General features: G+C 29.3%; 1 protein-coding gene across 3 annotated transcripts in view; it reads left to right on the top strand.

Moving 5' to 3' along the window:
• Window positions 1-12,778, top strand: part of LOC111035897 (serine/threonine-protein kinase BRSK2) — a 106,353-nt gene that overhangs the window by 34,531 nt on the left and 59,044 nt on the right. For all 3 annotated transcript variants that reach the window (XM_022317718.1, XM_022317719.1, XM_022317720.1), the window contains exon 3: window positions 9,941-10,026. In XM_022317718.1, coding sequence (XP_022173410.1) covers window positions 9,941-10,026 — 86 coding nt within the window. The remainder of the gene's footprint in view (window positions 1-9,940; window positions 10,027-12,778) is intronic.

Here is a 12,778-nt window from a genome sequence, read left to right as displayed (position 1 = left end):
TATTATTTTTTTCTATACACAATAATATTTAAAAAATATTTGGATAATATTGTAAACTAGTTTTAATTATAATATTGCATTTCTGCAAAAATCAATTCCTTCTCGATTAGTAATAAATAAATAAGCTACATTTTAAGTAATTTTTAAAATATCCTTAGCAATATAAGCCGTTCCAGTGGTTCGTGTGCAATTTGCAAAAACAAAAGTTTACTTATTAATATTTATTTACATTGTTTTGTATACATTAAAAAAAATGTTTTTATAGTACAAATAAATGAATACATTTGTAACAAATAAATATGAGTGAATACATTAAAAAAATTGAATAAATAAATGTTTTTAGGTATATTAAAATAAATATTTTTGGGTCGAAGTACTTTCATTTTATTTTATTTTTATTTTTATTTTTACTTTTATTTTGACCAGTTGAATTGGTGTAAGATCAGTTTTGGAACGATCATCAGTTAAATTTGAATGATATTTCAACTTATTAACTCTCATTACTGAATAAAGTTATTCACACTACTATGTCATTCCGAAAATTGGGAGATGTGACTACAGCAGTTAGCGCGGCTTAGTCCCCCCAGTCACCGCTATTTGCGCCTTTAGATATTTGATATTCAACATTATTCAATATCATTAACTAAAAATTGATTTTCTCAGTCTATATAATATATAGGCACCTACTACTATATACAGCAGAACGTCTTCTATGTTTTTTGCAAACTAAAATAGTGGATGTATAAGCTCCTGGGTATATTTAATAGTCTGAATAAGGCTGTACATAATAGGTACAGGGAAAAAGTTGTGGGTCATCCCACCTCTTTCCCACACCCCTTCAGAGACTATAACTGAAAATAATATTATTCCCATAAGCCAAACCAAGCACCTATCCTAAGCGTTCAGGCGAATGTGAAATGTTTTGTTTATAAAATTATATTTATAATGAAATTTGAACCGCAGGAAATGTCAAGAGGTGCAAAGGGTTAATATACATAAACGATTTATATTTTTTTTAAATTTACTATTTAGAGAAAAAATTGTATAGTTAAAATTTAAAATATAAAGTGTACCACGGGCCATGATTCAATTTAGCAACTATGTACCTATGCTTTTTATTAGGTACATATTATACTGTAGGTTATACTTACAAACGTCAGAGGCCAGATTTGAAACAAATTACGCTGTATAATGCCTATACTTAATTACATTTTTAATCATTTCCACCTTATTAAATGGACGTACTATTGATGAACCAATACAATTAATTTATTAATTAGTTTCAGATATACTACAAATTACGGAATATGCCATCTTCAAAACATTAACCTAGCTATTGCGTTGTATTTAGTACTTATCTTATTATAATGTAGTTACCTACCTATATTAAAATAATATGGTATGTCCCCGTATCATATTTGCCAAAAAATGTATGATTGATGTAGTTTTAGGTTTAAATTTACAACGTTTTACTTTAATGAATCACTTCACTTTTCTGTGTTTCTAGAAATATGTTTTATTAATGAGCGGGTTTGAGACGCATTACTTCAGTGAACATTATTTGTTTGTTTAACTCCTCCGCGGAAATTTGACAACTCGTGATATATAGGACATAGGTACGCCAACTTATTCTTGGAAATATTTATTGTCTCTAGTCAACAAAATCAATCAAAAACTAATAAATAATATGATATTTCGTGAATTTCATTAAACAAAAATATCATATGATATTATTTGTATGTCTGTATACGAACATAATATCTTGTTTCAACAAAATGAGCAGTCACTTATTTTTGTTTGCATATTTGAAAGTCAAATTTCTTCAAAATTTGAACTTTAAATGTTAATGAAAAAAATTCCCAAGTATACTTTTGATACTAATAAACTATTATTTAATATACAATGAAAAAACCAAACAATTTATAACATTTTAAGTGTCTATAAATAGCTTTAAATTAGTTTAAATATTGTTTAAATATCACTAGGAAATTATAACATTAATATTAGTGAAATATTGGATGGATTATATTTTTGAACTATAACAAAAAACGAAATCAATCTTGTTGAAAGCCTGAGTTTCATAAACATAAAAGTTCCCGTTGTTTATCACATTTAGTGATTATTGTTAGTTTTTAAAAATTATTATTTAACTATACCAACATTACAAAAGTACAGAAGGAATTTTCTATTTTGGACCTTCCAAAGTTATAAATATCAACAAAATAATTTTATCGAAGATCACCACAAATGTTGATAATTAAATCAAATTTTCCCTTCCAAATCGTGAGTAAAGAAAAAAATATTTAAAAAAACACTCCATTGTAAAACTTGTTTCGCTCATAATCTAAAAAGTGTATCGGAAATCGGTTTGTGGAATATTCAAAAAAACTACAACATAGAGAAAAAAACTTTATTGCGAAATTCTTTACAATAAGCACTAAGAAAACAAACTTTTAAAAAAGTTACTGGTCGTTTTAGATTTTCTGCGAGAAAGCAATTAGATTTAATATGATTGTTATTTTTTTTTTCGAAAAAACAAACTTTTTAAGACATGTTTACGAAGGGCCAAATATGTTGTTCCATTAGTAAATATATCGTAAATTGAAAAATGAATGGGTGCGATGATTAGGATTTGTTGGGATTGAAAATTGTTCGTATTAAATGGATACTTGGAAAATCCTAAATAATTGAAACAAAAAATAAATTGTGAACTTCTCAGTAAATTCGCTATACAGCAACTATATAATACTATACTAACTTCTGTGCATTCGATATAGACCGTTTTTTTTAAAGATAATATACTTATATTTTGTAATTGTACTGTGCGATAAGAAATTTAAAAATATACACTTTAATTTGCTATAGAGTTTGGTATGAGATTGGTCACCCAGCTATTTTAAATTTCTACTCTTGCCTCTCTCTTAAACTTATCTAATACATTAATAACTAACTTAAGAACAGTTTACAAGTAAAAACAAACATTTTGTACGTCAAATTGCAAAAAAAATTCTACCAAATGTATTAAAAATAGGGTTGATTGGGTTCCGGTCATTTAACTTACTGTACCGCGGTGTCGTCATAAATGTTTTATTTAATTGTTTTCATATGTTTTCGTCGTGTTATGTTATTATAACCACTAATCAGTGCATAGGTATTTATATATTTTTATATTCTAAAAATTCGTTCGTTTATTCCGGTCACAATAATAATAATTCCGGTATCTTTTAGTTTATACCAACATACCAAATCGGAATACACCAGTATATCAAGAATTTTTTTAAAGTAGGTACAAACGAGCTATAAATGTTATCAAAATATTACATGATGAGAGATGTGATATGCAAAAGGAGAAATTAAGAAAAGGAGGGGATAACACATTTACATCGGTACAACTGTTTTGACCCAGCTCCCGATGTGGGTCAGAAAAAGTATACCGATATAACAAATATTTTATACCGGTATCGCAAACAAATTTATTTAATTTATACCAGTATTCATTTTAAGGGGAAATGTATACCGGTTTGGACCAACGAATTTCTTGATAATGATTTTATAATTTTTACAGACAACTAAGTTTTAACTACAATTTTCGTTGAGCTATACATAATATACAGATATAACTACTCGTTATGATTGATGTTGTTTAGTTAATTTTTCTCTGCTACATTGTATAACCGGCATTGCAATCTATTCCGAAAACGTTATTTTTGTACGTAAAGGTCCCCACACACTGCAGCGGTAGCGGTGGCGTTGAAATGAGTCCGTACCAATTCACAGCCTCAGCGGCGACACCGCCAAGACAAAAAACTTTTACTGCCATTGCAGCTGTGTGCGTGGACCCATAGACAATAGACATATATAAACAACTAGATAGCCGACTATCCCCAGCACTATACAGAATTTTGAAGTTAGTCCGCCGTTTGCCTAAACAGCAATGTTTACATTGTTATGTGATAACACGATATAGAAAACTGACAAAAACCATAGACATATATATATATGTCTATGACAAAATCATTGGTGCTTTCGGTTTTTTTTTGTTATCAATTACTGTTATCACATTAAAATATAAACATTGTCGTATAGGCATATGTCGATTTTGCCTTCAAAGATAAATCAAAGTCGGCTGTCTAGTAGTTTATATTTGTCTATGCGCGGACCTCATCAAGAAGCTACAGCACCAACCGTATTAATAGAATGCGTAGCTCGACTTTTGGTAGCAGAGCGTGTGGTGATAAATAAAAGTAGTTGTGCTTAGAATTAATTTTATAATTGTTATAATAGTACAATACTAGCTGGTTGTTACTACAATAGGCATATGAAGGAAATGTATTATACGTATTGTGTTAGAGTTCCACTATAATTTCAACTTAAATATAATGCATTTGTCAAATGCCGATTCACCATTTTTATAATAATATGTGATACACGGATACAACTATTATAAAGTTGTAAAACATTTAAAATAATTTTCAAGGTAGCCGAGTAAGTTTTTATATCATGTGCTTATACCTAGTTAAAAATAAAAATTTACACATTTCAAAGTTATACAATATAGACATTGTGCCATTGTGCATTATATAATACGCCAGTCAAACATTTTATGCATACGAAATAAAATTATAAACTTGAGGAGATTTATTTGAGTTAGGGAATCTTTAACGGTAACTTTCCACTAGCTGCTTGAAAAGATATTGTCTTCGCAAATTGATGAAATTGAATTATAATATTTCATATCCATTCGAGGTCAATCCCTCGTTCTGAGTTACATTACATAGGTGCATTACTTTTAATATCTGGACGCATTTTCTGAGATATCTCCACGTCTATTTTCAATGTAAGTACTTACATTTTTTAAGAAGGTATGAGACATAATATACCTAGGTAATATGCGATATAATACTTTTTATGGAATAATTTATAACAAAATCTGATAATTGCATGCATTCGTCCAAATTAATCTGTTTTAGAGAATGAAGGATCTCTTTATTTAAATGAAACCATTAATACGTTTTCTCCGGAAATTACATAGCGGTAGAAAATAATGTTTACCAAATGCGTAATTGACCGAATTCTGAAAATAGCAACAACAACAAAAATTCAAAAACTTGGAAATGTAATACAAAGACATATAGTAAGTATAAACCATTATAGTAGGTACCCAAAGCAAGACTTAGGTCTTTTTACTTTAGTGTAAAAATATTTCAAAAGTCCACAGTCTCGATTTCATAGATTCTGAGCGTAGCTCATTATCTTTAATAGCAGTAAAAATGAATACATTTTATACTTTGAGGGTGGTTTCTGGGAAAAAGTTGGATCTATAGTTGGTACTTTGGGGTTACGTTGAAAAAACTGAACATTTTTACAGAAAACCAGTTTTTGACAAAACCAATATCTTGTTGTGATTCAAAAACAATAAAAGCTTAGATAATTGCCACTTTGATCAATATATTTCTGATATTTTTCTCGCTTTTCCTGTATAATCTAGTAGAAATTTCAAAATATTTTGATTCGTTTTGAGCTATTTATAGGTACTTTAAATTTTCGATTTCTTGTTTCTACAAATGTCGATAAAAATTAGTTGAATCTGTCATATTGCTATAATAGTAAAATAAATTAGATACTATACTAGCAATACAATATATGATAAATTATACTTGTAGTAATATAGGCTGACAGACCGTCTTTGATCAGAACTCGTTTTTCGAATGCATTGATTTATCATTGAATTACAATAAATTTAACACATGCACTACAGATAGTTACTCAATGCCGAGGTACACTCGACACCTACTGTACAGCAAAGTGGTTACCTACTTTATTCTGCGAGCTTTTGAAGCTGTCATTGATTTATCATTGAGTTCAAATCAACTTCACACGCATTACAGTGACCTAGTAATGAATGACGAGGTACGCTCGAAATCTAAACAATACAGCTGAGCTAGTTGCCTAGTCCCATAGTTGTTTTTTATTATATATTAGTTCCGTTATTAAATTTATAATCGTTTCTCAATGTATCGTTCCATGACGGTCAGCGCTTGTCTTACACACACGGTGAATAATGAGTTTAGCTTACCGTCTAGCTCTACGATAATATATTATTATTATGCGCCTATAAATTATTTACTATTTGGGTACTTAATTTTGTGGAATAAATTCTGCGAACAGATTGATAATAATATTGAAGTAGTCTGCTGCAGCTGTTACCTATAACTATAGTAATTATCCCTAGGCTGAAACTCTTTTAATTGTTTGCTGGCGAAGTAAAATGTTTACTCTATAAATCACTGGAATAATTATTGTTAAGATATCTAATTTTTTCGTGACCACGCAATTCAACGAACGTACCGCGCCTTAACTGCCGAGTCGAAAACAAAATAATATCTGAAAAACAGCAGTCGCTGCACCCTCTAATGGCTCACGTTTGTTTGTTATGTACGCCGCCGTTAAAACACCGAAACATCGTTTCGCATGGTCGTAATATTATTATTATTATTAATATTTAATAACTCGGTTCATGTCTGCGGGGAAAACCATATAATAATAACAATAATAATGATCAAAGCGTCTTATATTATGCACGCGTGCTATGTTCGAATATCATTTACATTCGCGTCTCGCGCGAGGAACACGAAATGCCGGTGATATTATTCCTGGAAGGTTTACCGCCGGAAGGTTTTTCGAGAAACGCGTGGTATTACGATATTTTGTCTGCTAATTAATTAATCTATATTATTATGGTAACCGCGAAAAGCTCATTGAAGTTGTGTCAACCGGCGGCAACAAAGTAACTTTGATTGTTTTACAAAGTAGAGCTCCGCCGTATAATTTCGCCGAACATAATAATTTATATTTATTTGCATATAGGTACGATGTTTACTATACGTAATAATAACGTGCCCACACAAACACCTACTCACACCACACTTGTACATCGTATTTAATTTGTTTATAAGTAACTTCTTCCTCGTGTTTCGATTCACGAGACTTACATAAATACTAAAATACGACGCCGACGGTGACTTATGTAAATGTTACGATTTCCGGTTCACCCGATTAAACGATATTATTTTTCATCCCTTCACTGCCGCGAAGACAATCATACGAATTCGGCTGCTTGTGCTTGACTACAAAAGAGTTTGTTCACCGGGGCAGAACAGTAATGGAGGGGGTATCGGGGATTCGTCCTAAGGCGTAATATTATGTTCTTAATATTATTTCGGACTTGAATCGTACAATGGTCGATGCATCTATAGTCAAATAACAATCCTTTTAAAAGGCTGTAGCACTTGCATCTGCAAGTGTTGAACTCGTCTTGCCAATGCATAACATACAACTTATTACGCTCAGCAGATCACGTTTAGCTGCGTTAGTTTAGAAATCAGAGTGAATTGACCTATCTCAAAATTTAAAGGTATACAATTAATATCTAGGACGTCTCGTGGGCATTTTATTGTATTTTAATTTTAAAGTGAGTTATGAGCATTTTAAAATGTACAGACAATTTATAATTTTAAAATACTCTAAACTCGCTTTAAAATTAAAATATTCGTATATAATCTCAAAGATAATCATTGCATGTCTCTAAAATATATTGTAAATAATACAAATTAATTAAATATTTTCAATATTAAAGGATGGGCATAACAAAAATCACCGTGTTATGGATGCAAATAAGAGAATGTAAAGAATTTTTCGTCATCAAGGCGATCTCGTGGAGAGGGCCTAAAAGTGCTGTTTACCCCCTCCCACACAAAGATTTTGTTGACTACTCGTGTAATTTAATGGAATGCATAATATTCCATATCATAATATAGTTTTTATTTAATATTTCTCGAATGAAAAAGTGTAACAATGGTGTAGTAGGTGCGCTATATTAGAATTTATAGAGGTACGTCTTTAGTACAGGTACCAAAATATAATAAAATATTTATACTAATCTGGCCATTGGATTTTAATCTTGCCCCAAGTGGAATTGTTTTCTTGTATTCGTTGTTAGAATATTTTCCGTGTATTAAGTACTCGTAGATGATATGCAAATACGAAATGTAACCGGCAGCTGAGTAATCTCCCTTTTTAATAATATATTATCTCATATTAAAATAAAATATTAAAGTTACACCTCGGGCAATTTCAATGAAAATGTAGGTATATCATTTTTATCCCTGGGTGTTTGAATTCAACCCTGTACTACGTGGTACCGTGGTCCTGCCATACGATGTATTCGAACTGAAATACTTAAAGTAATGTGCGAGATAGATACGCTCAAATAGCTTCTGTAAATATAGGGCAATATATAGGTTACGTGTTCGACCGGGGTGTTTGTAATACTAATTATTGCGATAAGCACGGCCCGTATAAGAAAAACAACCCCGGACACACGAGTGAATTTGAGGGGTAGTTTTCATATTTATTCAGACTGCGTTTTAAACGACTTGACCTGTCTTATAATTATATTATAACAGATGTTGGTACTTGGTACACATTGTAATGATATTAATACATTATGTAGGTACCTATATATAATTCATAACATATTTACTCGTCATAATGCGTAGGTATAATGCGCTACATCGTATTTATTGATATTTTTGTTAGTTAACAATACGCACTATTGGTATAGAAGGGGTAGGCCATCTGAGAACTTAAGCTGCAGTGGAAGCTTTTGATATTATATCAGAGACCTTTCTCGTTTATTAGTCTATTTATAAAAACGTGAACATAATGCTTTTGTCTATAAAATAATGATTGTTGACATATTTATGGTTTTTTTACTTAAGTTATAATGTTATAGAGATCCGTGATAACTGATAAGACTCTTAACAAACAAAATAAAATGAAGCAAAAAATTGCTAAAAATCATACACAGAGCAATAAAAATTAAATTAAAAAAATCTCAACGTTCAATTCTTTTAAAATTATAGTACAAATACTATAAGACAAATATATTTACAGCTACTACGATTATGTACATTTCGAAAAAAAAATTCTTCATTTAAAGTTCAGTATGTATTTCTGTGGTTATATTGTTGGAAATTTAAAAAAAGTAGACACCAAGAAACTATTTAAAAAAATATACAATGTTTGCATATTTTCATATTTTAATGTATAAAACAATAGGCAAGTTATAAAAAACAAAAAAAAAAATCAATAAGACCAAACAGACCAAAATAATAATTTAAATAATTGAATCAATATCTGATAATAAGCTTCATAGTTTCATTAGATTAAGTAATAAAAAAAAAAAACATATTACTAGAACATTTAGGTAACTTCTAATCAAAACTCTTTAACATTTCGAGTATTTAATATTTGTTTGCATTTATAGGTGAACATCTAAACATTATCTATGTATCTACCTTGGATAAAAACTTCAGTCATCTAGGTATACTTAAATTATTTATCCTGATTTGTTAGATTCCGAGAGGAGTGACTTTTTTACAACGATGAGTATTTTTTTTTGTTACTGTCATCACTTTTCGATTTTTGAGGTACAAAAATTGATTTTTAACTCTGAGAGTGGATTCTGGTAGAAAATTGGATGTAGTTGGACTTTGTGAAGTCTAATGCAAAAATCCCCTGAGCAAAATAATTATTTTAACATCTAATTATTCACTATAGGCAGCCTTTTATTTATTTAGATATAGTTGAACATTCTTATCCTTTATCTAAATATACTTTAGGTTTTTTTTTATCTTTTATCATAGTCCAAATTAATTTATTCTCAACACTTAATTTGTGGCAAAGCATATAATGGTATAGAATTACTGCATTAACCACAATTGGCTACTTTAAAATATATTATAAATACGAATATTAGATATGTCTAGTCGTGAACGTGCGTCATAGAGCCAACAGATACTAATTATATTTTATATATTGTTTAAGTTTTTCGTAGTTCAGTATTGAAATATAACTATTTGTTTTTATTCGGTTTCAGGTGGAAAGGGAGATTGCAATAATGAAACTCATCGACCACCCGCACGTGTTGGGCTTGTCAGACGTCTACGAAAACAAACGATACTTGTGAGTTGAGCAATTAAAATATTTTGAATGTGCATTTTACTTTATTCGTATTCAATTAAAGTCAATCCCATTATATTTTACACCCGTTATATAATATATTATTATAATCATCATAATATTTATTGACTTTTAATAAGTTTACCCCAATCATATATGTCTGAGAAGAAATATGATTTTCAGTAATACCATATTATGGTATGGTATTCAGCGAACCATGAACCAAGTATAGGTATATAATAATAACAAGTATAACGACCTTCTTTTTTGTTAAAAAAATATTGATAATATAACCGTATAAAACATATCATTATACTTGCGGAAAATTCAATGTAAAACCTTAATCATATTCATAAAATTGACATGCCAAATGCACACTGTTATACGGCGTTCTATGGCAAAAATCGAATGACCCATTATTTTATGGTGATGTTTTGTTTGAAATATCTGACGGTATAACAGTAATAATACTATTTGATTTAGTTAGGTAATTTATTTTAGTTTGTATTTTAAGTCTTAACTTATTGATTTAAAGCTTAAGGCTTGAATGATGTATTCAGCACTGATATTTTGATATATTTTGTCTGAAAATTGTTCAGCCTTTAATCTTTTTCATCAGAAGTTGTATTTATATTATTTGAAGGGTTTGGAAAAATAGATTAAAAATAAATACAAATAAATCAGAATCGGGTTTTGAGCAATAAATAAAATACAAAAGGAAATATAATAACTATATAACTCATCTGAGATGTGGCTCTCAATCCTATAGCTCAAATGTCTTATATTGTTATTACTATAAGAAATGGCATATGAAATTCTACCATAAAATTATGGGTTTTACCATTGTTGCACCATTAAGTACCATAATAACAGCACCACAATGGTGTGTTACGCATATAACTGTATACAGGAATGAATTCACTGTAATGCATGAGATGTATTCACAATGAAATCGGTGGTTAATTCTAGTTACGATATTTTCATTTCCATGGTTGTGAATAAGCAATATAAAATACATTGATAAGTAAATCAGTATATTTATTTATTTTTTATACCTTTAATATATATATCTACGTTCACTAATTACTCAAGTATAGTACTATTTATTACTATTGAATGATAGTGTAAAAAAAAGTTTATTATCAATTTTTATTACTATTTTAATATAATAAATTATAATTACTTGGTACACAAAATTTTCTTTCTTAACGTATAGGAATCTAGAGATCTATCACGCTTGAAGGGTGATATGTTTTCTTAAATTGTTTTTTATACATTTTTACCGGAGCTGATAATATTATAAAATATGAGGTTTTTAAATTTAAAAAAGAAAACAAATTTATTATACCTGGTCCAATGAACAAAAACGACTATCCATTTATATTCATTCTGCCTGTATACAATATGTATACGCGTCAATGTTAATTAATCGTTTAAAAATGCATTAATATTAGGTACAGAGTATTCGAAAACAAATGCGACGGGTCATATATACAGCTGTAGTATAATGGTTTTGTTTTTGGAACGAACGCAGCTTACAGATAAAGTAAATAATGACATTCAATACCGTCCGAAAAACGGACTCGATGTGCATTAATATTTGTCCAATGAATGAAATAACGCAAATATAAGGCATGTAAAAAAAGTAAACATCGGTGTATGGTTTCACGATATATTGTCGAGTAGGTGCGGTTCAAAATGTATATTAGGTTTATAGGTACATAATATGATATCTTTGTTGGTTTTATAATTTGTTTATCAATCAAATGTCATAATGGCTTATAAAGTTATGAACGTTTGCTGAACGATTGTCGTCGTTAAATATTTTATGATTATGAGCGATGGGACGTTATAATTAAGCTGGTTTAAAACAAAACAAAACACATAGGTAAAATATTATTTATGATTTTACAGATTTGCAATGTAGATAAATAGATACAATAATCACCATTAAAAATCTACATATGTGCAATTTATACAACCTGGCTGATCGGTATGATCTCGAACACACGCATTTTTCATAAAGAAATGGTTAAATTGCAACTTTTAATTATATACAAACACCCGGTCCACAAAAAACTAAATACCTACCTAACCTATACTGGAATACTGGGTACAACAGAAAGACCTAACAAATAAAATATCTTTCGTTCTAATCAATATTTAAACATTTTTAAAATAATTTATAGGCGCTTGCGCTACAAGTAAAGCATAACATTTCTTTTTTAATACCGAACATTTTAAATTTTATTAAATTTTTTGCTAAAATTCAAAAAAACAAATTTGTAAGTCTTATTTTTAGGAAAAATTTTAGCGGTAAAAACTTTTATTTAAGTCAATTAGTTAATTTTTTATAAATTTTATAAATTCCATTAATTTGAAACGTAATAACTTTTTTCAAAGTACCTATTCTATTTGGGAATTATCTAACATAAATTTTTTTTAAAATTATGTATCATCTATATAATTTTTATAATTTTTGTCATATATTGAATTGATATCACCTAGTATACAACCGAAATCTCCATGATTTAAATTATTGTTCAAATCACCCCAACTCACTTCGCATACCAACCAACAAATACTAAAAAACTACTTCGCAAGCCCATATTATGGTTGTATGGAATCCAAAAATTTTATTCAGCCCAAAAATCCAAACATTTCAGCCGAAATGCCCTCTATCTAATCTAACGCCCCTTATTATGTCACGAGCCGAATACTATGCATTCAGATGTTTATAATATAAAAACGGCAG

Source organism: Myzus persicae, unplaced genomic scaffold, assembly GCF_001856785.1.
Source record: "Myzus persicae strain clone G006 unplaced genomic scaffold, MPER_G0061.0, whole genome shotgun sequence".
NCBI lineage: Eukaryota > Metazoa > Arthropoda > Insecta > Hemiptera > Aphididae > Myzus > Myzus persicae.
This window is presented reverse-complemented; position numbering and strand designations above follow the sequence as displayed.